At 35.5% G+C, this 27,315-nt stretch overlaps 1 protein-coding gene across 2 annotated transcripts in view; it reads left to right on the top strand.

Annotated features, from left to right (window-relative positions):
• The window catches only part of LOC128983126 (5'-3' exoribonuclease 2 homolog), a 237,619-nt gene extending 218,173 nt beyond the window's left edge, over positions 1-19,446 (top strand). For both annotated transcript variants that reach the window (XM_054402296.1, XM_054402297.1), the window contains 3 exons: positions 16,395-16,446; positions 17,456-17,525; positions 19,107-19,446. In XM_054402296.1, the coding sequence (XP_054258271.1) occupies positions 16,395-16,446; positions 17,456-17,525; positions 19,107-19,307 (323 nt within the window). In that variant the 3' untranslated portion in view covers positions 19,308-19,446. The remainder of the gene's footprint in view (positions 1-16,394; positions 16,447-17,455; positions 17,526-19,106) is intronic.
• The last annotated feature ends 7,869 nt before the right edge of the window (positions 19,447-27,315 follow it).

Below are 27,315 nucleotides of genomic sequence, written 5' to 3' on the forward strand. Positions count from 1 at the left end.
GACAGTCTTGTGAAAGGGTCATGCAGCTTATCTCTGGTGTGTAACTGTAAAGTGCTGCTGGATAAACTGTGCAAAGACAGTCTCTTGAAAGGGTCATGCAGCTTATCTCTGGTGTGTAACTGTAAAGTGCTGCTGGATAAACTGTGGAAAGACAGTCTCGTGAAAGGGTCATGCAGCTTATCTCTGGTGTGTAACTGTAAAATGCTGCTGGATAAACTGTGCAAAGACAGTCTCTTGAAAGGGTCATGCAGCTTATCTGTGGTGTGTAACTGTAAAGTGCTGTGGAAAGACAGTCTTGTGAAAGGGTCATGCAGCTTATCTCTGGTGTGTAACTGTAAAGTGCTGCTGGATAAACTGTGCAAAGACAGTCTCTTGAAAGGGTCATGCAGCTTATCTCTGGTGTGTAACTGTAAAGTGCTGCTGGATAAACTGTGGAAAGACAGTCTCGTGAAAGGGTCATGCAGCTTATCTCTGGTGTGTAACTGTAAAGTGCTGCTGGATAAACTGTGCAAAGACGGTCTCTTGAAAGGGTCATGCAGCTTATCTCTGGTGTGTAACTGTAAAGTGCTGCTGGATAAACTGTGCAAAGACGGTCTCTTGAAAGGGTCATGCAGCTTATCTCTGGTGTGTAACTGTAAAATGCTGCTGGATAAACTGTGCTAAGACGGTCTCGTGAAAGGGTCATGCAGCTTATCTCTGGTGTGCAACTGTAAAGTGCTGCTGGATACACCGTGCAATGATAGTCTCGCAAAAGGGACATGCAGCTTATCTCTGGTGTGTAACTGTAAAATGCTAAAAGATACGCTTTGCAATGACTGTCTCGTGCAAGGGACGTACTAAGTCGCAAGGAGGTTGAGACTTAATTAGTATCCCGGCTTAATGAAGTTGTCGAGTGTTGGGCGGCGGGCGGCAGGCAGTAGGTGGGCGGTGAACGTGCCCGCTCGTCCACTCAGCACCCCCTACATCTCTCTAGCTACCCCACTAATTACCACCACTAAACATTCCCGTACACCATACACTATCCATGGCCACCGTTTTAATGTCACATTTCGTAGTTTTTTTTATAATTTGATAACAATTTACCCAGATTTATGATTTTTTTGCTTTTATCTTTATCTCTGAAAAGAAAGACACAAAGAATGACTACACTGTGTTTTGTGTTGTACCTGTACTGCGAGAAGATTAGACAGAAACCCCTATCCCAATTATGTAATTTATATACGTAAGCACGAATACTAGACTAGTATTCGTGTACGTAAGTATGTTAAGTATCATATACAATTAATATCCTATAAACTCATATTTCAGTTAACTTGCACGCGGTTGTGTAGTCAGTAAACAACTTATATCTCGTTGTGCATTAGTATATTGTTACCTTTTACTTTTGATCTCGCGCATTAATTTAAGACGAAAAATCTACCGGCTATCGGCTGATGTGCTCTGAGGACATGACTTAGAAAACTGAACCGATCTACGAGTAAAAATAACGCCCATTGTGGAGCGAACGTCGCGATGCATTTACCCTTTGTTTTAAATAATTTAGCTGTTGGGAGTTGAAAGTTCACGAATAGTTTTCATGTTTAATTGGTAGAAGCTACACAAAGGAAATCATTGTTTCTAAGATCCTGATTTACGTCAGATTTTAATCAGATGAGTCTAATTATGTAAACAATGAAGTGCAGGTAGTGGAACACCTGCAATTTGATTACGTGATTCAAGTTGTGCATTCTTTTTACTCAAAGTGCATAGTGCAATCAATCAGTAAACAAATGGAAAGTTTCAACCAGTCCGTATGTCTCATCAAACGCCAATAAAGTTTGGGCACGAGTGAACTCAAAACGAATTACAGTATTACCTTCATCTCATAACCATTTCTATGACTGTTCAATCATTTGGTTTATTTCCTACACGAAAACAAAATTTATGTCAAACGTACCACACAAACTGGCAGATTCCCTAGAACACAGTCGTTGATTGTCGGCGATCTATTGTTGAGATACTTAAGAGGATAATGTACAGATGAACGTTGAACGTGTGTCGTGGCGTGATGAATCGTCGTAGACAGTTGGTCCACCCACCTACAACCTCCATTACTATTGGGGCAGCCCCTCTACCAAAAACCGTAAGATAATTCGTCTTAATGTATAAGACGTTAGCGTACGTTGATGTCACGCAATGTTAAGATTATGATCTTTACTTAGTCCCAACGCTGGCCCCGCTCGCTCTCCCGTATAGATTTATTTAGGAAGCGTTAGTGCAAAGTTTAATAATTTTACATCTTTTATTATTCATAATCGCGCGGTCCGGGTGGTGTGCTGTGTGCTGTGTGCTGTGTGCTGTGTGCTGTGTGCTGTGTGCCGGGTGAGGAGTGAAGAGCCCTCAAGTCGAGTGGCCGGGCCGTGCGATTTGTCCGTCGTTGCCATGGCGACACGCGGCGCGGCGGCGTTGCTAGGCGACCGACACCGGCCAACCTTGGCTATTGTAGCTACCGTTAATACATGAAAGGAAATTTGGACAACGCTTTATAAGAAACAATAAATCTCAACAGAGACTAAATCTCGGGTGCACGTCTGTCTCGGTTACCAAGTTCACTTCGAACTTGGTTGCTGTTTTGGAAAATGATGTTTGTATTACTTACTTACTGGTACGGATTATTCGTTTTACATTTTACCCAAATACCCCCGCTGCAGCAAACCTGCCGACTAAGCGATTTCCGTTTGCCTGGATTGATTTTCGATTAATCTATTAAATAAACATTTTTGTTGAACGAGTACCTAGGTTAGCTAATACAGGGAAACTAATAAAGAATGTTTTTATTAAAATATCAATAGCTTAGTATGAAATAAATAAATCCGCCAAGTTTGATCAAAATTTATGCATAAACAAGCCAACTACAACATTTTACAATATTCTCCATAAGAATAACATGGGAATTTGAAATTAAAATTTTTTGAATTTTCTCCGTAACCCATCACCGTACAAAAACAATTTTATATACTAATTTATTTGTAAGCTCTTAAAAAAGGTCTGGAGAAAATTTGATAAATTTTGTGTTTTAAGGGTAAAAAGTTAGAAAACCCCATTTTTACCCTATAAAACCCCCCGTTAAACCCCGTTCTCATGGTCCGATCATGCTGGTTAGCGAACTCATTCAAGTTTATCCCGCCTTACACCTTCAAAAAAATTTGATCAAAATCGGACAAAAATTACTCAAGTTATCATCCGGACGGACACACACACACATATCTATATACTGTATATATAAGGCAAAGCCCTCACTGACTGACTCACTCACTCACTCATCACTAATCCTCCCACTTCCCGTTTACCTAGGAGGCCGAAATTTGGTACACTATAGGAAAACTAAATTGTTTTTATTCTGATCGGACTCTCGGGCACCGCCCCAGTGGCTCTGGAGTTTCCCATGTTAACCTTATACTCATATTTAAATGGAATTAATGAATCTTAACAGCTGTTTCAATTAAACAAGTTGGTTCTGCTCTATGATGTACAATAGCATTAAAGTTACAAGTATTACCAACAGGGTGCAGCACTATTATTTTTTTTTATTTATGACAACAGCTAAATTGCAAACAAAAGGTGAGTGAGCGTGGCGGACGAACTTCAACCTGGAGGCGAGTTAGCGTAGCTAACGAGCTAACCTGAAGGCAAGTGAGCGTAGCGAACGAACTTCAACCAGGACGTGATTGAGCCATGCGAACGAGCTCACTTATGAAGTAAAACGGGGCAAAGCCCGCGGGTACAGCTAGTATATATATATATATATATATATATATATAGTACAGCAGCTGTGTACTCTAATTAAATGAGCAAAAAAACAAACACTCTCCTTTAGGCTACAATTTTGTAAGGATACGATATTTAAAAAGACTTTAAAACTTTTGTTTTAGCTTCCACTAGTTGTTAGCAAATCTAAACCAGGTTACAATGTCTTACAATAGATAACAACAAGTTTGCATAAATAGCATAAATAGTGGCCCAACGAATGTTGATTATGACATGATGGCAAGGAAGTCCCCTCGGACCACTGCTTTTTCCTATATAACCCAATTAAACATAAATTGGCGCTTAATTATATTTGCTGACAACACGGCTTTGGTATTATACGGGAACATGGGACGAGGTTTACACACATAATCCTCTGATCTCATCAAGAATAAAACTGGTTTGACTATAATTTACTTTCTTTCAATGTCACAATCTGTCCCGTAGTCGCGCATTTCAAGCCTTCGCTACAAACCTCAAAGGTTAACGAGCAACCAAACCCAGATCGTGGGTATCATACTTCGTTTGTGAAAGTAAGCAAATGTCCGCCCTCATACGACAATTATACTTCGGAATTAGGAGAGCCAGAGCGTGAGGTAAAACATGCCAAACGGATACGGCGTTGTACGAAATTGTACGATGACACCCAAAAGAACCTCCGAACTGCCTTAAATAGACAGGCTAACCTACGGAGGAGGGATGTGCGGTACAATGTTGTTCGGTCCGTTCTAAAGCGAACTCACGTGCTCTCGTCGAAAACTCACGTGCTCTCGTCGAAAACCGAAGCTATTGCGAGTCGATTAGTGCCGAAATTTGAAGGGTCCTGTTATTGTCATAGGTCGGTACAAAGTAAACCCCCCGAATGGAAATAGAAACAAGTATTTCGAGTTAAGGGTCTTAGGCCTTTTATAGGACGGCATGACGATTAATAGTCGTTCTACCTATTTATTGTTGGAAAAACCGTCTTTAACATCACAAGAATATTGTTTTATTTTATACGAGAGTTTTCCTTTCAGTTACGGGAAACGATGGCACCCAATGTTGATTTCTCTGAAGTGAGAGAATTTTTTTTCGTGCATTTTTTTTTTCTCGCCCCGAACTAAAGAGGGGGTGTAACGGTAAAAATATTACGAGATCAGAAAACGAGCGTTTAGGCGATTTCAAATGGCCCGCGCAGAGTCATTAGTTCACCGAGCGGCCACGCACTGCGCTAGCGTCGCGACTCCTATAAAAGCCGCGCAGGACACGGGCATGGACACGGGCCAGTCGCAAGATGCATGGAGTAAAAGAGGTGGGCCAGACAGAGCGCGCCCCTCTCCCCCCCTCGCCCATCGGACTGAGGCAGTGACGTCACTGCAGTCCTCGAGCCGCTACTCACAGCCCGTACACAACACTTTTAGATGTTGTTTTGCGCTGTTTACGCCAGTTTGTACTACGCAATTGTTAAAATTGGTTTTGCTTGGTTTTAAATATATTAATATGTTATTCCTTATTATATTACTACTCAAATATTAGAGCAATTGTTGATTAAATTGATGTCCATTTCTGCAATTGTTGTTATATCACTAAGGATCTACTCTGATCCGGTAAATAGCATCTAATTTTATGATCTATATATTTTTAGGATAGCCTACTTAACTACAGTTGTTCATGAATATATTAGTAACTAAATTAGATACCCTTAACATTTTTCAAATTATTATTTAAATCAAACAAACATTTTTCACTATACAGATATACAAAATAAAAGTAGCTTTTGGTAATGTACAATCATCATTAGATTAGTGTAATTAGGAATGGAGATTTATATTTTTATGAATGGAAAGAAAACACATTTGAAATAAAAACACTTTATTTACAAAGTGTATCTCTCACCATTGGACATGCAATCAGATATAAACACATTGAGTTGTAGAGTTCTTGAAATCTTTTACTTACTCTTAAATTTAGTACTGACGATGACGTTTCTTAGTTGATTGTTTTTGATTTTTTTTGCTGTTCATTTGTTTTTGCCTGATTAAAAACTTCAATATCATTAGACTCTACTATTCTTCTTAGAGCAAATATCTCAAGACGGTCTAGAGGTAAACTATGAACTTTATGGCGTAATGGCTTAATGTCTTTGATTTCTTAACAGGGTCATTTATTCATATCAAAGCATTTTAAATAGGCCTAGGTAAAATACCTATTTAATTTTCGATTTAAAAAATTCCTTTTCCAAACTCTCAATTTTCATTTAGCCTACATTGTGGTGTTTTATTATTACAACACAGCTTGCACAACCTTTTTGTTTCCCCGGTAAAGTTTTCTCAATTTTCGTTTTGTAGAACATTCCTCCGCATCACTGCGATAATACTGTGTTCAGTAGACACAAGTTTCATTCAGGGTTCACGAATGTTAAACATTCCCCAAACTCAATAATCATGAAATTAATTCCTTTAAACATCTTCAAAATAAACAAATATAAAAATGATTGAAATCCAAAAATCGTTTCTTTTGCACATTTCAATAAAGACAAAGCATATTTTGTTTGCGAATAAAATATGACTCTTATGTCGGATTGAGTTTTAGTTTTAAAATAGGTAACTGTCATTGCATATAGCTAGCATTTTTTATCTCAGAAAGTAAACTCGTATAAAAACACCGAACAACGTGCACTTACATAAAAGAGAAAATCCTCTTAACACGAAAATAATAAAGTCTAAAATGAAACATATGTTTATACATACGGAATTAATATTTTTCTTTAAAAGTACCTGTGAAACAAGCTTCCCTCGGGGAAAATCATTAGTATTCTCTGAGCGTATTCTTTGGTCAATGCCATTTATCCAAACAGATTTTTGTGGTCTATTTAATTCCTGTAAAATAGTAATACAGTATCGTAGTTGACTTTGATTTGTAAGCAACATTTATGATTCTCATGTAAACTATTAAATAATTGGTTGTTTTTTTTGTTTTTTTTTATCAACAAACCCAAATAAGTGTATCTTTAAAAAGGAAAAAAAGAAATAAAACATGAAAAAGGATGGCGTTTCATTTATAACTAACACCAAAAAGCAGTTGAAGTAACTTTTAAACAGGCAACTTTTTTACCTAGTGCTAAAAGATATTTTTTATTAACTGACCTGAAAAAGGGGAGTGTTATATCTTAATCTAAAATAATTCTTAAGTGTAATATTATTCCAACTGAATCGGTAGACGCCCGCATTTCATCACTTTCTATGCAACATTCAGGCCTAATTGGTTATTTACTATTGTCAAACTGTTCACAATTCATGTTTAGTTCAAAATCATAAAAATCATTATTTAGTACACAAAGATATTTGTGTCATAACGGTAAATACCTCCTCCAAACCAGCGTAAATCGTGTCTCAAAAAGTAAGGTTTGTGCGTTTAGCATGTATCTAGCGGCGAAGCAGCCGCGGCCGGGACTGCAGTGACGTCATCGCGCGCAGTCCGCTCTGTCTGGCCCACCTCCTTTACTCCATACATCTTGGGCCAGTCGGACGTGAGTGCTGTGCTGGGCGAATAGCTAGCAACATCTCCCTGGTAGGGCGAGGGCGGAATAGCCCGGTAAATAAACCAGTGGTGAAATAACCCTGGTAGCGTCGAATACTAGGTGTTAGGCTGAGGGCGACAATCGAATCGGTTAATTGTAAGTATAATTGGTTTTAATTCCAAGAGTGAAACACGGTATATCCATTAAGTAGAAGTTTTATTTTATTTTCGAAGTTAATATTTTAGTTTTATTACGACCAGTGTTTCACTCACGGAATTAACGCCTAATTACTAATTTGTTTAAATTAAGGCCTAACCCGGGCAGTGATGAATGTGTCATTCACTGAAAGCTGATGCTTTAACGACCATATCTGAGCCCATATTTTAAAACAAAATACTATTATTATTACCACTAACCCTGGACTAACTCAATTAGATTAGCTATCCGAGGCCGACAGTACAATTTTGTCCCAGGACGAAATTGCACCGTCACAATACCCCCGCCGCAGTAAACCTGCAGACTAAGCGAATTTCCATTTGCCCGATTGGATTTTCAATTTAAATAGCATTATGTTCAACAAATACCTAGGTTTGCTGCTACAGGGAGAGTAATTAAGTGGGTTTTTAGTAGAATATCAATAGCTTAGTATAAAATAAGGTAATTGCCAAGTTTGATCAAAATATATCCGTAAACAAGCAAACTACAACAGTTTACTTATTCCCCATATGAATAGCATAGTAATTTTAAGTTTACGATTTTTTTGAATTTTTTCGTGACCAATAGTCGTAAAAAACTCTTCAATAAACTAAATTATTTTTTTTAAGCTCTACAAATTTGACCAAGAGAAATTGGAATTTTTTTGTTTTGAGGGTCAAAAATGATAAAATCCAATTTTGACCCCAAATAACCCCGTTCCCATAGTCCAATCATGCTGGTTTGCGATCTCATTCAAGTTTATCCCGCCCTACACCTTTAAGCCAAATTTCATCAAAAACTGACAAAAATTACTCATGTTATCGTATTCACGGACACACACACAGATATATTTGAACGAATAGTGTTTTTGGCCTCTGGGAAAATCAAACTGAAAAAGTAAATCGGTCCCGGGCCCAGGTCTTACTATGAGACCTACGGTAATAGCTACTTTCCTATCGGGAAATTCGCTAAAAACTAAGAAAACTATACATGCTTACAGACAGTTCAAGATTCAAGATTTATTAGTTGAGCCGTGTTTACTCTGGTTCTGGTGGGGGTGTCTCCTCCTGGTACTGGAGACACTACTGTCGGGGAAAAAAGTTTAGACACTCGAGTTTGGAGCTCTACAGAAAAGTAACCAACTAACTAAGAAAAACACGTAGTATATATAAATTTTTCATTGTTTTATTCTACGTATTCCTGTGAAAACAAAATTTTTTTAGATCGTTTAAGAAATTTTTTATGACAGTCGGAAGGTAAAATCTGCCTGTTTTTACAGTACCAAAAACCATCTTATGACTTTGAAGATTCACACAATGTAAACTAAACGTCAGAACTTTATCAAACTTTAATACAATATGGACACATATATAATGAATTAATATGTGTAGTTTCAGAATTTTTACTCTACCCAAAACGTTTTTGTTGTAACTTTTGTAAATCAACTTTTTCTCAAAAACGGCAAACGCTTGACAAAAATGTAAAAGCTTGTTTTGGAGGTGATTGGTTTTGTATTTGAAATATTGATACTCCTCAACCAAATTGTTACGCATATTATTTATATAAATTAACATTTAATTTGGATAGTGCAGAGGCCGAATACGGCACTTCCAGACCGCCACCGGCTCTGACTGGGCGCCTGGTAGGGTTGACACAGCGCTCTATACATAATAACATAGCACTATGCTGAAAAAGGGCTAAGATATTCTACTGATTTGTTATTCCGCGGTTTTCTTGTACTCAATATTACTATTAGACAGTTGTTCATTAAACCTTCCAATATGTTAAAATAAATAAATATTAAACCTTCCTGGAATTTTTTCACATGGCCTGACTTGAAGTAATGTGAAAAACAATTCCAGGTCTGTGTCCAACAGAGTAGAGGGGGTTTTTTAGTGAGTAGTCTGTGATAAACTCAGGAGTCTCACACTACAGGCTGGCTACCTGTGTGCGTAAAAGCATTTTCCCTCCTCACCCTAAAAAAAAAAAAAAAAAAAAAAAAAAAACCTTCCAATATACAGTTAAGACAACAAACAAAAAATGTTCACTAGCCAACTTATATATATATTGAACATTGAACTTTAGATACACTATACCAAGATTAGGTTACAGAAAAGAGCTTTCAAATTCGTTTTAAATCGCACATCAATTGCACCGAAACCTTCTAAATTATATTATCTTTACCTTTATACCTTTATACCATGCATCCATCGATGACCAGTAGTGACTGGACAGATTTCGTCAAAGAAAAAACATTTAAAAACATTTAAGTTTTAATACTTTATATATTTATGCGGTTAACATGGCTGTAGATTACGAGGTCCATTCACCATTTTCCTCTGTGAAATATTCCTTCATGGAGTATAGGGCCGCGCCTTGAGTAGCTCCTCTACTCTCTTTTTAAAGCTCTTAAGAGGGAGTGACTTTATGTCCTGGTGCAGGTGGTTATAAAGTCTGATGCCAAGGACCGGATAACAGTCTTTTTGTTTACTAAGCCTGCAGAAAGGAACGTTTAAATCTTCTCCTTTTCTCGTATTATAACGATGTAGCTGGTTTCTGCAGCTGAGGTTATCAATATTTTCCTTGGTCTGCACCAGACAGTTATAAATGAATTGGCTGTAGATATTCATTACTCCTAGGGCTCGGAAAAGTGGCCTACAATGTTCGTGTCTTTCGCTGGACGTTATGGCTCTTATGGCAGCCTTTTAAACTATCAGAATGTTCTTGGTCTCTGAAGCGTGTCCCCAGACAATGACACCATAGCTCATCAAGCTGTGGAAGAGGCCATAATAGGCCAGCTTTAAGTATGCATCTGTGACCAGATTTTTTAACTTTCTTAAGAGGAAAACAGTTCTGGAAAGTCTGCTTTCCAACTCATTTTTATGTTTGTCCCATGTCAACCTACTATCCAGCCAAAAACCTAGTAGATTGACAGGTAGTTGTTGCAGAGTTTGGGGTTTTAAACTGCATATAGGTTCTTGGGTTTTGTCATTGTTTATTTTAAGTTTGTTCGTTGAAAACCAGGCTTTTGCCTCGTCCAGGATTTCAGCTGCTTCGAGTTTTAGTTGGTCCAATTGACCATTGCTCGTGATGAGGGTGGTGTCATCAGCAAAGAACAGGGTTCTCCCGTCAGTCCTCAAGTCGTTGATAAAAATCAGGAAGAGAACAGGCCCCAGGATAGAACCCTGGGGGACCCCTAAGCTGACATTCAGGTCACTGGAGAGAGCTCCCCTTATAGATACCACTTGCTTTCTGTCTCTCAAATAGTCATGAAAGGTTTTTAGTGCAACGTTCTTTATCCCGTATCTTTCCATTTTCCTCAGCAGGACGTCGTGTGAGATACAGTCGAACGCCTTGCTGAGGTAACATAGGGTTAGGTTTGTCAGGTATTTGTTGTCAAAAGCATAATTTATTTTTGATGTTAGATTTAGCAACGCAGTGGTTGTTGATCTGCCCTTTCGAAACCCATGTTGATCATTCGTGAAAAGATTCGAGCCTTCAAAAAACTCACCCAGTTGGTCCTTGGTATCAGGGATATAGGCCTATAATTAGATAATTCTTCCGGGTCACCTTTCTTAAATACGGGGACTGTTCGGCTTATTTTTAGAAAACTTGGAAAAAATCCCTCTCTAAGACATATATTGATCACTGTAGCTAGAGGTTTGGACATACAGTGGATGGTATTCTTTAGAATGTTCACATTTAATCCATATATGTCAGGGCTGTTCGAGTTTGAGAAATTCTTAACAATAGACTCAATTTGACTTGGGGTTACGAGTTTCCAGTTTTCTAATTTGTTCATGGGGTTTAGAGGGATATTGTCAGCTGGATCGACATTGCAATTGGTGAAACGTGAAGCGATGTCAGTAACACTGTTAATGAAAAAGGTATTGAATGATGTATCTGGGCTATTGTTGTTTTTGCAAATTGTATTGATTTTTCTGCTTGAGTTTATAAGGTCCCAAGCCGCTTTGTTCGGGTTGTGGGAATTTGTGATATAGTTTGAATTTGATTCCTTTTTAGCTTTGGTTACTTTACTCCTGTAGTCTTTTTGGGCACATAGATAGAGATGATAGTAGTGCTGCTTATCAGTATGATTTATTGCAGATTTATAAATGTCATCCTACTAATATTATAAATGAGAAAGTTTGGATGGATGGATGTATGGATGTATGGATGTATGTTTGTGACAAGTGAACGCGAAAAATACTGGTCGGATTGGGCTGAAATTTGGCATGATGATAGCTCACATTCCCGATTAACATATAGACATATTCTTATTTCAAAAATCCTTTCGGGCTCCGCCCCAGTGGCTCTGGAGTTTCCCATGTTAACCTTATGAGAAATGGAATTATTGAATATTAACAGCTGTTTCAATTAAACAAGTTGGTTCTGTTCTATGATGTTCAATAGCATTAAAGTTACAAGGATTACCAACAGGGTGCAGCACTATTATTTCTTTTACATTTATGACAACAGCTAATTTGCAACCAAAAGGTGAGTGAGCGTAGCGAACGAACTTCAACCTGGAGGCGAGTAAGCGTAGCGAACGAGCTAACCTGAAGGCAAGTGAGCGCAGCGAACGAGCTCCAACCTAAAGGTGAGTGAGCGTAGCGAACAAACTTCAACAAGGACGTGATTGAGCCATGCGAACGAGATAATCTTGAAAATTAAGAAGTTAAACGGGGCAAAGCCCGCGGGTTACAGCTAGTTTAGGAATAAAACTCTATTTCTCAGATTGGCCAGGTCAGATGTGTACCAGCTTTTGTTGTTACCGATGTACCACACATCGAGGAAGAATGTGTGCAACTTTTGCAGTGATATGTGGGCGAGTGGCTGCCATCTATGTATATACATAGTCTAGTCAGACAGGCGGTCTCACGGCTGCTTAAAATTTTATTCAGTCCAGATTTTAAACTCAAATTAGACTGCAATGTACAACTTTCCGCTAATCCATCCATGCCTGTGACATAATTGGTCAACAATTATCACCCAGACTGATTTTTGTCATTCATTTGTCAAGAATAATATAATTTTATTATGAAGGCGTATCATACTTATTTATGTGTTTTATGCAATTTAAAAAAAAATTATTTTCCCTCTATTTTTATTTTTGATAGTTTAAATATGAACTTGGACTAGGAGATATTACTTTTGGTTTGAATTTAATTTATAACTTACTGTATTGAGCGGGGGTGATATACCCCGTGATATGTTCTTTGAGGTTGACTTCAATGCAAACTTTCTTACATAATCACGTAAAACCCGCTGTAGATATTTCAGCTTAAACTTACCAAGGTTATTTTTATAGATAGTGAGAATCGAATGATAATAAATATACAAATTACAATTAGTTAATGCTAAAATAAATTAAAACTAACTTAAAATTTTCAATTTTTAACATGAGGCTTATGGGTTGTTAAGTATCTTTAAGAATTAACAAGTAAAATGTAAACAAAAGATTGCAAACCTAACATATTATGGTCGTAACGAGCCATTTACAGTATAATTAATATGAAATTACTACAGTAATTAGAGACTAAAAGAAAAAGGCCATTTTGATGAATACCATTGAGCATATAACATACCTATGGTGTATTTCTGAGCAATGGGATAAATACGACTGTTAAATTAAGTGAATGATTTTGCAGTGTGGCAGACTGCTTGATGATAGGTATCTATATAAATAAAATTAGAGTTTTGTCTGTACATTGCTCAGAATCATAAACTTTTAGGTTATTTTTACGTTTTATACATTAAAGAAGCCGAAACAAGACTGATCAAAATTTCTGTCTGTCTGTCTGTCTGTCTGTCTTTCTGTCTGTCTTTCTGTCTGTCTGTAACACTCAAGATGGCATTTTACGCAATCTTCTCCAGGAAAACGAGAGTACCTATCAAGATCCAAGTCATTTTAATGTATTCACTGGATTGGCGAGAGTGTCTTTAGCCATTAAAATATGGCCTCACTACTTTGTAAATAAAATTACGGACGTTCAAAAATGCAGTTTTGTGCGATTTTTGTCAAGTTTTCGTCCAATTTTGATCATATAATCATCTATGAAATAACGAAAAGCTGTTCGGATCAAGATTATTTTTTCTAGCTGTCACTGATATGTTTACAAATGTTGTTTACAAATACCGCAACCATTTCCGATCACGTTTTGAAGGCAAATTCCATCCAAGTGAGATTAATAACGTTTTTCTTACATAAAGGATTTGATTAATCGCAAGTGGAATAATATAGTGTAACCGTAAATTAAATTAAATAACTAAGCATCATCCAGGTCAGGAGCCAGGGATTCTTTGTGTATAAAATTGTTCTTGAGTTTTGATAACCAGAAAATAGACCTTGAATCAGTGTTGTATAGGGCTGGGAAACTTAAATTTATTAATGATCGTCGCCAATAGCTTACAAACAAGGTTTCCATTCATTGAAGGTGCTTCAATGGTGGTTGTGTAAAGTGTAAAGTAAAAAATCACAACTGCAGTGGGTGATTGTGACAGAGGTTTACGGATGATGCTTAGTTGGCTTTTCCAATGTGTCACTTTCTGTTTCTACTCACCGTGTGATGCAGTCGCTGGACCATACAGCCAATAGGCCCATAGCCCATCTCTTGGGTACGTACGCCTACCTATTTATTCATAACAACCTTTTCGACGACGATCCTTGATACCGGTACTTTTCCATAGATAGAATGGCCTACCTACTTAAGAAATAAAATTACAATGTCCAAAAATCCAACATTGTGAGATTTTTGACACATTTCCTTCTAATGTTAATAGATGTACTAATCATTGTTTAGAGAATACGTAATCTATTGAATAACAAAAAGTTGTTTGGATAAGGTTGTTTTTTTTCAAACTTGATAAGTTTACATTAAAAGTTATAACTTTTTACGAGAAAATCCAAAACCAAGAGATCAATAACTTTGGGACTAGATTAATGCATTTAATTTGGTCGGATGTACTATAGTTCTTAACTACTGTAAACGTTGGTTTTTGGTACTGGTTCTTTCCTATAGAACCGTCGGTAGCTGCAAGAATCATGTTTACGTACCAACACATCACTGTAGGCCTAATTTACAAATTAGTTATCGTTGGTGTTGCACCTTATTTATTACAGGCGTATTCAATTTAATTGATGTTAAGTTTTGCTTTTTATGTCTGGATTCCAAAATGTTAGTTTATGCTAAGAAAACGATAACGCATTTTAGTAAAACATTTATTCAGCAAACCATCATGAATTGTTGAAACGCTTTGAACGTTGTTTATGTATCAATAGTTCGTGGCCTATTTTGGTAATTTTTATTAAATTACCAAACTAAATCGTCTATAGTACTTCATTTCAAAAAGCAAGCCGATTCATTTAGCATTTCGACAGAATTTCGGGTCATCTTCGGTCTAAGCAAATATAAATTGTTATGATAAAATTTTATGACATTAACAAAGATTTAAAATACTAATTTTATATGTACTTTGTTATGCCTAAAGCGTAGCAAATTCCCTAATTAAGTTCTGTATTTTTGTGTGTATGTCTGTTGTTAACGCAACGTTGTCCTTATTTCTCAGTGTTTCACGGAAAGGACCTAAGAGCACCTTGATAATGAAAATATCAACCCGAATAAAGTGTTAAATTGTTAGGGTGGGACAGTACCTTAAATACTTTTAACTATTAATTGTGGAAAGTAACTTTCAATTATAGGCCTACCTAGGGCTATGCCTTATAGATCTATAAAGCATTTTTTTAGTTTAATCGTTGGATTTAACATATTGACCAACAAGATCCGGGTGAAATTTAATTGCGAAGCATTAATTTTGGCTTGAAACTGTCAGATACTGTATTTGCGAAGGTTTTTATATAATAGTTTTGTCAGCATATCTGAAAGTATGCAAACCAACTGCTGTGCTTAATATAAGAAGGTTTTAACTGATTACGATAAGATCCCCGTGCGTAGAACGGGCACACAGCTAGTATAAAAATATATAAGTTGCTTACTGTTTTCACAATCCATATGTGTTATTGCTCCACGGCCGTTTCGGAGATTACTCCACCAATCTTATGTATTGTATTTACATTTTCACGAGATTTCCTCATTCCCATTACGAAAACGGGTAAAAAATTATACATGTACAACATAAGACACGACACAAAAACATATTCATGTGCACGGCTTAAAACGGTCATTCAGGTTTATAACTAATCTTATGGATAATAAGTACAAATGCGTACCTCACTTATAAAAAAATTTATGTTTAAAACTTGGTATTTAGTACCATATTTATAAAAAAATTAAAATAAACTTTTGTAAATAATTAGTTCTATTGTTTTGTTGTTGTGGTTATATATATGTTGTTTTAAAATGCAGATTTGTTGTTGTTGTGTCTCTGACTGAATGTTTTTGGTTTAAACAAAGAATTTAAATTAGCTGATTTTAACTAATTGGCATATTGTCAAATCAATATTTATCTAAACAGGCTAATAAAAACACGCGGATCTACTTTAAACAGTGCAAGTCAGTAGACTTTGATCAAATCCAGTAGTATTGTACAAGTCTACAGAGACGAAATTTGAGTTTCTTACTTCAACCTGATGCGTGATCAAGCTCGACTGGCTTTCACTGCTCTGAAAGCAGAAAGCAACCCTAGTACATTATAGTTTTTCAGTGAAAACAACGAGTATCTTGGCCTCACTCGTGCCTTGGACGTGCGTCTTGTGAGGAATATCTTTCCTTTTAAAAAATTAATATCTCTGTTAGATAATCATTCATTTCCTGGAATTAACTTTAATAATCTTGAAACTTTTATTGTGGTTCAGCACTTGTAAAGTATCACATTTTATCTAATACTTCTTTATTTGATCTGACTTATTTGCCATCACATGTTTTCAGTTGTATAATGACACAATAATTTTCAGGTGGCTACAATCAACCAAGACAAGGCAACAACTACAGATCTAATAACTATGGGTGAGCATTTGTGCATGTAATGTAATTGTATCGTAGTTGTTATGATTGTTTAAATTTGATTTCTTTATCAGTCAGTCAAGGTATTTATGTAAATAATTTATCTCATTGTCCTCAGACGACTAATCTCTCTTGTTCTGTACATTTGTGCAATACGGTGTAGTAAATTCATACCTGTTTTACAAGGGCTACTTCTCTTTGGTGTTTATAAACGTTAAACGCTCGTCGAATTTCCCCTGTTGTATGAGTCAGTTCATATAGTCGAATATGGCAAACTGACCCGCAAGACGTATTGCAACTATAGTTGTCAATTGACAATTCTCTAGTTTTTTGACAAACTTGGCTCTCTCTCTCGTCCAATAGTGTTCTGGTGACTGTAGTGTTTTTTAACCTTCGTGCTGGTCCCTGAACTACACCTCACTTATCAAAACTTCTAACACTCAACTTCACCTGTGTCTTCTTGAGTTTGGCTGGAGGCTCGAACGTTTGCTGCTGCTCCTCTGACATTTTCGACTTAACTGAATAGTTGGATTAAACGGCGAGCGGCGTTTTCGCGAAAATCAGTTTGGACTTGATACCATGAGCGGCTGCTTGCCGCTCAGCTGAAGATATTGTATTATATGAACACCAAAATCCAAATCGAACCTGTATTGAATATAAAAACTTGAATGTGTTCATCGTTTTAGTAACTTAGTTATACAACTATTAAATTTTATGATGTAATTGTCTAGTTAATAACAGTATTTCAGCTTGGAAATTTTAAATATTTGATCTATTTTTTTAGGTTTCTGCAATACCCTTAGGCAGGTGTTTTAATAAAACCTGTAAAAAGTATGATTGAACTGCAACTTTATCACTCTTACTTTCACTAGTGATAAAAATTTAACCATGCGAAATAAATAATTACAAATCATATACTACATACACAATTAATTGTTTTTTTCGCTGCCTGTCAGTTTACTACACCCTTAATCTTAACAATGGCTTGGATCTGTAATTCACTGTGTTTCAGACCCGATCGCGGCAGAAACTTCCAAAGTAGAGACAACAGATATCAGCCATACCAGGACCGAAGACCCAGGGTAATTATGTCATCATAAAAATCACTGAAAAATGTAATCCGAATGAAAAAATATATGAATTATATTTAAACTAGGTGAAACCCGTCGAAATCGACGGTTATTTTCAAGGCGTAATATTAATAAATCATCTAACCGCGATAAATAGAGCAATACCTTCGTTATTTTACAAAAGCTGAAAGTTTCTCAGCAAATGCTCCCAAATCAGTTAAGAATGATCGGCGATTATGAAATTTGGATCTTGGTTACTTTGGCAACAAAAAGGTAACAAAGGTCTGAAATTTACAAATAATGTTCGTTATAGTATAAAGCTTGGTTCTTTCATATTTTCTTCAGAAGAATGTTAGAAATCATTTCCTCCATTGCCAGACACTTTGTGTGGTTTAAACCCTCTGCCAGAAACCCTTAAAACTTAGGTATGACGAAGATTAATTTTCGTCATTTTATAAAAGCTGAAATTGATATATGTTACTTGGGGAGCTATCAAAAGACGTTTTCTCAAATTATGTTTTATGGTTTTATGGTTAATTATGTTTTTTTGACAAATTGTCTATACATGGATTTAGGACATAATTTTATTACAAAAAACACGGTCGCTTAAAATATTTTTTTTAACACGCCAATTGGGTTATGATTATTATAGTATGTGTTTTATGTAGACAAAAAGATGCTGATTCATAAACTATTTTTATTTATTCTTTTTTTACGATTTCTTTTTTCTTTTTTATGTAAAAAAATATAATAAACATTTTCCGAGTTTTGTTCATCTTCACCCCGCTGTTCATCTTCACCCCGGTTTACAGTAACATTGAAAATGCTTCTTTTGGACAATTCAGTAACTCCCAATTAATGTGTCTTGTTTAAAATAATATTTACAAATTAACAGCTGTTTCATTAAAAAGTATTATCCACATGGCAAAAATGTAAACAAATTTGTCGAGATATCTTTAAACGCTTCTGGGGCAGAGCCCTAAGGGAATTTACTTCGTTTTTCTTTTGATAACTCATCTACAGATCAAGACCTTTCTTTTGACACCCCTACCAAGTTTCTACGCCCAGCCGTTCTCTCAAATTAGTATAGACAAAGTTTCCAATTAAATTTTTAGATTCCCCCATGTTAATCTTATGGGAGAAAGTCCAACTTTGATGGAAGATCCTGCACAAACTAATAAAGATATCGAAAAACTAAAAACACTTTGCAAAACTACAGATCAGGGCAATTCTTTTGACACTTTAATCATCAAAATCGGTCCAAAAATGAGGGAGGAGTTTTGTTCACAAAAATCGGCTTAGCGTATTATATATATAGATTTAAATAAATTCAATCGATCTCATGCAGCCCTTTTAAGTAAACAATAAACAGCTGTAGAAAATATGATGTTTCACAGGTTGAAAACACAAAACACAGCTCATCTCATAGTAGTGTAGTGAAAAAGGTATTACATGAATTTCGTAAATATAGTCTGATTAGAAGTATCCCTCTTGCTCTTAATATAGTAGATTAATATAAACCTATTACCTAGCGTATTAAATATATTGGTGACATAACAAATGAATGATCGTATGCTATTTTTTTTTATTTAGGGAGGCCCTAACCAAGGAGTGGCCTCGTCAAGAGACAGCTATAGTAGCAGCAGCAGCAGCAGAGGTGGCTTTGGTGGGTCTGAGAGTGGTGGAAGGTATGGAGGGGTTGTCAGCTATGGAAGTGGTCCACACAAGAGTTACAGACCACCTCCTCCACAGCAACACCACAGCTACTCTGGCGGATACTACGGCAGGAGATGAACCAACAACTTTAGTCATCTTTAATTTTTTTTTAAATTTTGTATGAAACCAGTTCAAAATAATATAAATATTTTATTTCATGGCATGATAATGTATTGATTTACATAATAAATGTGGAAGTACAAGATTTTACGAAATATATTCCTTGTTTTATTTACCTATATTTCTTTAGAATTAAAATTAATTTCCTTCCAAGAAACTTGATTGTATACCTGAGGTTCAAGTTTTTGTTTTCAGACCTTTAACTCTTCAAATTAATTTCAAATATGAAGGTTACTGGTTAGATTCCTAGATAGATTGGTTCTGGAACCAGATGTAATTTGTCATTTGGGCTATCTGTTAATGATACAACATAAGATAGACAATAGAGAGTAACAAGACCGGGGTTTGGTTGGATCCTTCCCTTCAGTAAAAAAAAAAAAAAAAAAAAAAAAAAAAAAACGGGAAATAAGCTGATAACGTGTATAGAACAAATAATAAATGAACCTACTTAATGAAGCAACTATAACTGTTTACAGGTAATATGATAATGTACTCGGTAGTGAAGGAATCAGTAAAAGTCAAATCTGTGATCGGGGGTCCAATCAAAAAGTGGAAGTCCAATGTAGACGTTTAATGAGGTTTCAAGTTTTGATCAGGCAGTAAATAAACAATGAACGCATAGTGAAAACCATAAATTCAATATTGATTGATTTTTCAGTTCCTATTCTGAGCTCACAATCTTCCTTTACACATTTGTATACCTTATTGAAATTTACAATTTAGACTAAATTCTCTTGATACATCAACTAAAGACCATAAAACACTCTCTTAAGACTTTGCAGTTTATTAAATGTTTTTCAGTCCACACTATGAGCTCACAATCTTCCTTTAAGTATATATTGTATACCTTTTTGAATTTACAATTCAAACAAAATCCTCCTGATTCAACAACTCAAGGCCAAAAACATTCTCCTACACTTAGCCGCCGCTTATTTAACTTTAAAACTTGTTCACACTTTTGTCACTATTATCTACGACCAACAAGATCGTGGTGTACTGAATTTTAGAGCCTCTAATGAATATAGAAATGCAAAATTACTCGTTATAAATCTTTGTTTGAGTTCTATTATTATCGAAAAGGTAAAAACTATAAAACATTGCGTAGTCAACGATCGCGTAAAGAGAGTTACGTACGCTACTTTACCTACGACCGTTTCTTAATTACTAAAAATCACCACTCATAACTTCCATTAGAGGTTATGTATTCGTTAATAACCTCTCATTGCCACTGGATGCAACGACTTATTGTCCCAACCACTCACTCAATGTTTAATCAAATAAATTGGTCTTAACAGCTGAGAAGTTGACGTTGGAAGTACTACAATTTTACTTATTTTCTCTAAATCTTGAACTTCATTGGTTCAAACTTGTACTGTGAAGTAACAAAACAATACGGAAATAGTATATTACGTTACTAGCCCGGTAAGTGGTTTACCGTGCGAGTACGTTAAAGCGTACCGGGCGAGTTACGTACGATACTTTACATCATAATACACAAAATCTATAATATTAAAACGTGACAGGGATTTTTTATTTCATGATTTTTGTGTTGAAGGAAAGATAATTTTGAGAACTAGGGAATGTCGAAGCCATAATTTTAGTTTGGGGGTTCAGTTTTTTAGAAATTAATTTTTAAATATTAAAAACTCTAGCAGCCGACGCCAACATTCTACTCTAGCTTTTGGTATAATATCATTTGCTTAACGTAACAGCTGTAAACATTCAGCGTTTTTGACGCAAATTCAGCATTTGGATGAAAATGAAATGGCATACGTAGAATTGACTTATTTATACTATGTGTAAGGCTATAATCATCGATACGTTCATTTATTCAGTAAGAGGATGATTGTTTATTTAAATATACATAGTAAAATACTAGATGTTCTGATTTATTATTTTATGAGTCTTAAAAAAAGCTATTTGAATAAAAGAATATTCTATAGAACTATGAGGTTATTTTATTAACTCTGTGATTTGATTATAGGAAATAAGTAAGATTCTATAACCATTGCTGTACACGAATCGAAGCTCACTAATCTTCAAAAGAAAGTTTATACAAATTATTTTTCCTACAGTCACCCGACAAAGTTGGCTTCCTTGTACTGTTTATAGTACAGAAAGCTGCTAATTGCTGCATATTTATACTTTGCCGTACGGTTTATACTTTGTCGTACGGTTTATACTTTGCCGCACATCAGGATTCCAACGAAACAACACCATTTTTGTGGTTCTATTATGCACGTAATCCGTCCTACGCTTGGAAATTGGTTGGCAACACTTAAAGATAATAATAATACTATGAGCAGCTGATTGACTATTATAACTACGATTTAACCTGTCATTTCGTGTTTATAGTTTCGGTATTTCTGAACTTTCTGGACTTTTCTTTTAAACGTTCTTAAAACATTCCTACGATCTTAATAAACAAGAAAATACCTTTAAAGCATTTTTTTTTGGCGCGGAAACCACTTCAAATTACAAAATCATACGGAACTATATTCTCAAAACGCGGAGCACATTTCTTGCCGAGGAAAAATAGCGGATTGATACGGACCGCGGGTACTACTTTCTCTGGGCACCATTTGTGTTGCCAGCTGAACCTAAAAACGTGTTGTATAGTGTTTGAAAGACGAATTATTTATATGCTTTATAGTGACTGTAGGAAAAATATAATGTGTAACACGAGTGCAAAAGGCCTTTGCTGCACTCGAGAGCCCACTAGTTACACAAATAACTATTACTACTCGACTTTTTGAGGAAAGGTTAGGAAAATAACAATGATCACATGTTTTAATTCATCTTAGCAGCTTTTTCTTTACTATAAATTTTGAACCGCTTAAACTATGCTTGAATTAATTAGTAATAGACACACTATTATATACAGTTTTAATGGACTACTCGATTCCCGTACGTAGGACGGGCTAACAGCTCGTAATTAATAAATTTTAAACGCATAACACAATTTATTTTGGACATAACATAAATTATAATATTTTTATATTACAGAAAATAAAATAGGCCGTTGCAGTTAGCTGTTTATTTCATCAGCTGACTATAGCACTGCACGGTAATAGTATATTACGTTACTAGAAAATAGGCGTTTACCGGAAGCGTATGGTAATCCCGCACTCGACTTCGTCTCGCACGGGAACGACCACACTCATCTGGTAAACACCTATCTTCAGGACTAGTAACGTAATATACTATTTCCGTGCAGTGTTATAGTCAGCTGATGAAATAAACAGCTAACTTCAACGGCCTATTTTATTTTCTGTAATATTTTAATAAGTAAATAAAATATGTGTTGAATTTTAGCTTGCGATCTTAATTTTTAAGACCTATTAATGGATTGTTCAAGCAAAAAAATACTCATAAATATTTAAAAAATTAGTTATATACAAGTATTTGACCGAAATATTGGACGCCATCTTGAATTTTGGACTTCCGATACTCCGATTTCTTTAGACTTTTTCCCCTGGTAAATGCACATAATTCTAAGTCAAAATAACCAACAAAACCATTTAAAGAAATTTTTTTAGGGTTTTCGTATGGATTTACTTGACTACATAGTTTGTTCAAACAATGGTGCAATATGACGAAAAATAATTCTACATATAATTCAAATAATTCATGGAAAATCTACATTTTCCTTGTTAGTCCGTAACCAATATGGTAACCAATAAATTGAATGTTAAAGATATTAAAATTCAAGTTGCAAATTTTAACGATAAACGCATATTCCTTATATGTATACAGCATCGCTTTAAAATATTTTTCTGAAGCTATAAAATTCCTACTAAAGCTAGGCTATAGTTAGAGCCGTTTCTTAAATCTTTTTGCTCGCAAACCTTGTTCATATATTTAAGCGATTAGCTTTTGTTTTTGTGTTCCCATGAAGCTTAACAACTCTAAAGTTTTAACCGAAACGGTGCCTATCGGTGTCGTTTAAAAACTCAATATTATCAACCTAGTGGCTGAGGGTCGCGGGTTCGACTCCTAGTGAGATCGTTTCTGGACTCTGATGCGATTCATCAATCAATGATGCTATCCAACAAAAGGTCGATTAGGATTGCATAATTGACAAACTTATAAATATATACATATCTATATCTATAATACCCCCGCCGCAGCAAACCTGCAGACTTAGCGAATTTCCATTTGCCTGATTGGATTTAAACTAAAATGTCTCCTTAAAAATATCACATTTATTCCCTATTTAAACAGAGAGTACTTAGGTTTGCTGCAACAGGGAGGGTAAAAAAGTTTTTTATGTAAAATATTAAAAGGTACTGCGGTTTAGTAAGAAATTAATGTATTTTCCAAATTTGATCAAAATTTGTTCATAAACAAGCAAACTACAACAGTTGACTTATTCTCCATAACAATAACATGGGAATTTTAAAATTACATTTTTTTTTAATTTTCTCCGTAACAATTAGGCGCATAATAACGCTTCAATATACTAAATTATTTGTTTTTTAAGCTCTACAAAATGGTTTAAAAAGAAATTGTGAAATTTTGTGTTTTTAGGGTCAAAAATGGGAAAAACCTATTTTTACCCCATAAAACCCCCCATAAACCCACTTCCCATAGTCCGATCATGCTGGTTCGCGAACTCATTCAAGTTTATCCCGCCTTACACCTTCAAACCAAATTTTATCAAAATCGGAAAAAAATTACTCAAGTTATCGTGCGGATGGACACACACACACACACATATATATATAACTAGCAGAGTACCCGTCCTTCGTACGGGGTTGGCATATAAGTTTAAAATGCTTATTGCAGTTATACTCAAGCTTTGCGTTTGCAGTGGGGGAGGACAAAGTTTGATAAAATTTGCTTCTTTAAATTGACAGATTACACATCTACCATAGCCATAATGTTCCACCACTTCACCTAAGCAATAAAGAAAAATACATTATTAAAAAATCTTAAAAAAATCACAAATTGTTCATGACATTAAAAACATAAACATGACTGTAAACAGTCCTACTTTGACAGTTCTCATTGCGCATCACAGTTTTTTGTTGTTGCTTAGTTCAAATTAGCTGTTTACATAAATGCAAAAAAAAATTATAGTGCTGCACCCTGTTGGTAAATCTTATAACTTTTTAATGCTTTTGTATATCATAGAACCAGCTTTTTTAGTTGAAACAGCTGACTAAATTCTTTAAATATGATGAATACTCATAAGGTTAATATGGGGAACTACAGAGCCACTGGGGCGGAGCCCGAAAGGATTTTTGAGATAAGAATATGCCTATATGTTAATCGGGAATGTGAGCTATCATCATGCCTAATTTCAGTCCAATCCGTCCAGTGGTTTATGCGTGATTGAACTTCAAACAAACAAACAAACAAACAAACAAACAAACATACAAACTTTCACATTTATAATATTAGTAAGATAAGTATGGTTGTGATTAGGGCTACTACTATATTAATAATTGAAAACATTATAACCACATTTAGTACCCTTTTAAATTCATTAAAATGAATTTAAAAGGGTACTTAATGTTGTTATAATGTTTCCAATTATTAATATATATATATATATATATAAATTTGAAAGAATGGTGTTTTTGGCCTCTGGGGACATCAAAATGAAAAAGTAAATCGGTCCCGGGCTTAGGTCTTACCATGAGACCTACGGTAATAGCTACTTCCCTATAGGGAATTCGCTAATAAAAGAGGAACTATGTATGTTTGTGTGTGTGTGTGTGTGTATATATATATATATGTATATACGTTATGGACTCCGAAACCGCTCGACAGATTGTAATGAAACTTTCAGGCATTATTAAGCATCTTTCAAGGATGGTTCGAGTTAAGTCTGGTGCATATCTGTCAAAAGGGTTCTGCCCCAGAGGGTTTTAAGTGGGCCAATGTCAGAATTTTTGATCTACAATGTTTACAAATAAATATAATTTAAAAGCAGATGTTTACTTTCACCAACTGTTTTGTAGGTTTGAATAATTACAACATTCTGTAGGTCTATTAGCATTAGTCATGATTTGAAATAGTGCCACAGTGTTTCTACAGAGTGCAGCACAGAAAACTATTTTACTTTTGAATAAGTCCAAATGTATTAAACCCCAATCGCAGCACACCTGTGCACTTAACAACGTTTAAATTCTCCAATGTAAAATATTAAAACATAAAAACCTTTATCAAAGTATTATAAACAATAAAAGGGATGACTTTTTAAAATTTATGACAACAGCTAATTTGCAACCAAATGGTGAGTGAGCGTAGCGAATGAACATCAACCTGGAGGCGAGTTAGCGTAGCGAACGAGCTCCAACCTAAAGGTGAGTGAGCGTAGCGAACGAACTTCAACCGGGACGTGATTGAGCCATGCGAATACTTATGAAGTTAAACGGGGCAAAGCCCTTGGGTACAGCTAGTATTACTAATTTAGTATATACTTTATATAGGCTTATACAAGGTGTACAATGCAGTTGTCTGCTTGCAATATTGAGCGGAGCTAGCATATTAAACCAACACTTTTCTAAGGTCAATGCTACATCTGTTCCTCGTAAATGAGTTAATATCTCATCATAGTAAGACTCTAACATCCCAACAAATTTTTCTAAAAAATCATCAGAACCTAAGCCTCCACCTATTTTTATTCCTGATGTGGGTAATGTGAAGGCAATGATTCAAACATTTGAATCTGTCGTTGACACTACTGCTTTTGCCTACAAATGCATAAATAACAATTCAGTTAAGATTCTTCCAACATCTGCTGATATTTATAGAAAAATAGTGAGAAAACTTAACGAGAGTAATGTCAGCTTCCATACATTTCAGCTTAAACAAGATCGAGCATACAGAGTTGTATTGAAGAATATGCACTATTCAGTTGATACAGAAGAACTAAAAGAAGCACTACGACAGATGGGTCATGAGGTAAGAAATATTTCTAATGTACTTCATTCAACCACCAAACAGCCACTGTCAATGTTCTTTGTTGATTTAGAGCCGAGTTCAAATAACAAAGACGTCTTCAATATTCAGTATTTGTTACATGCTAAGATAACTTTTGAACCCCCTTATAGGAAAAGGGAAATTGTTCAATGTAAAAGATGTCAACAATATGGTCACACAAAAACCTACTGTAGGCATCCATTTAGATGTGTTAAATGTGGAAAAGAACACGATACAATCAAATGCACTAAAGACAATTCTACTCCTGCAATATGCGCCTTGTGCGGAGGAGATCATCCAGCAAATTACAGGGGATGCATGGTCTTCAAAAATATCCAGAGTCGAACACATCCCCAAGCTCGAGGAAGAACTACCGTACCAAACCAAGCTGAAGTTGCTCAATCATCACATTCTGCCTCTTCTGACAATCTAACACGTCCTGACGTTTCGTATGCGGAGGCAGTTAGCAACTCACGAGTAAGTAACAAAACTAAACCCAGCACAAGTTCTGATAATGTGAATGCACGCACGCCAAGTAATGCTTCTAGTGATGCATCCACAGAAAAGTTAACAAATACAATAACTTCATTCTTTGATCGGTTTGAAAAACTGTTTATGCAACAATCTCAACAAATAGGTTCCTTACTTGACCTACTAACAACTGTTCTTAAAAAGCTCAATTAATGGTGAAAACCTTGAAGATAGCCTTGTGGAATGCTAACGGCTTGGCACAGCGATGCCAAGAATTAAAACTGTTCATTGCTAAACATAAGTTGGACATTATTCTTATTTCTGAAACTCACTTTACTGATTTAAACTTTTGTAAAATTCCAAATTTCAGTCTATACAACACTAACCATCCTAGCAATAGAGCTCATGGAGGTTGTGCTATCTTGATTAAAAGTCATATCAGGCACCATGAATTGCCAAAATATCAGTTCGATTTCATCCAAAGTTCATCTGTTGTAGTGGAGTTTGAGACAGGCCCACTTACTATAAGTTCTATTTACTGCCCACCTAGACACAACATTAC

This window comes from Macrosteles quadrilineatus, unplaced genomic scaffold, assembly GCF_028750875.1.
Source record: "Macrosteles quadrilineatus isolate MER2022 unplaced genomic scaffold, UCM_ALF_1.0 Scaffold_1__1_contigs__length_201487025, whole genome shotgun sequence".
Lineage (NCBI taxonomy): Eukaryota > Metazoa > Arthropoda > Insecta > Hemiptera > Cicadellidae > Macrosteles > Macrosteles quadrilineatus.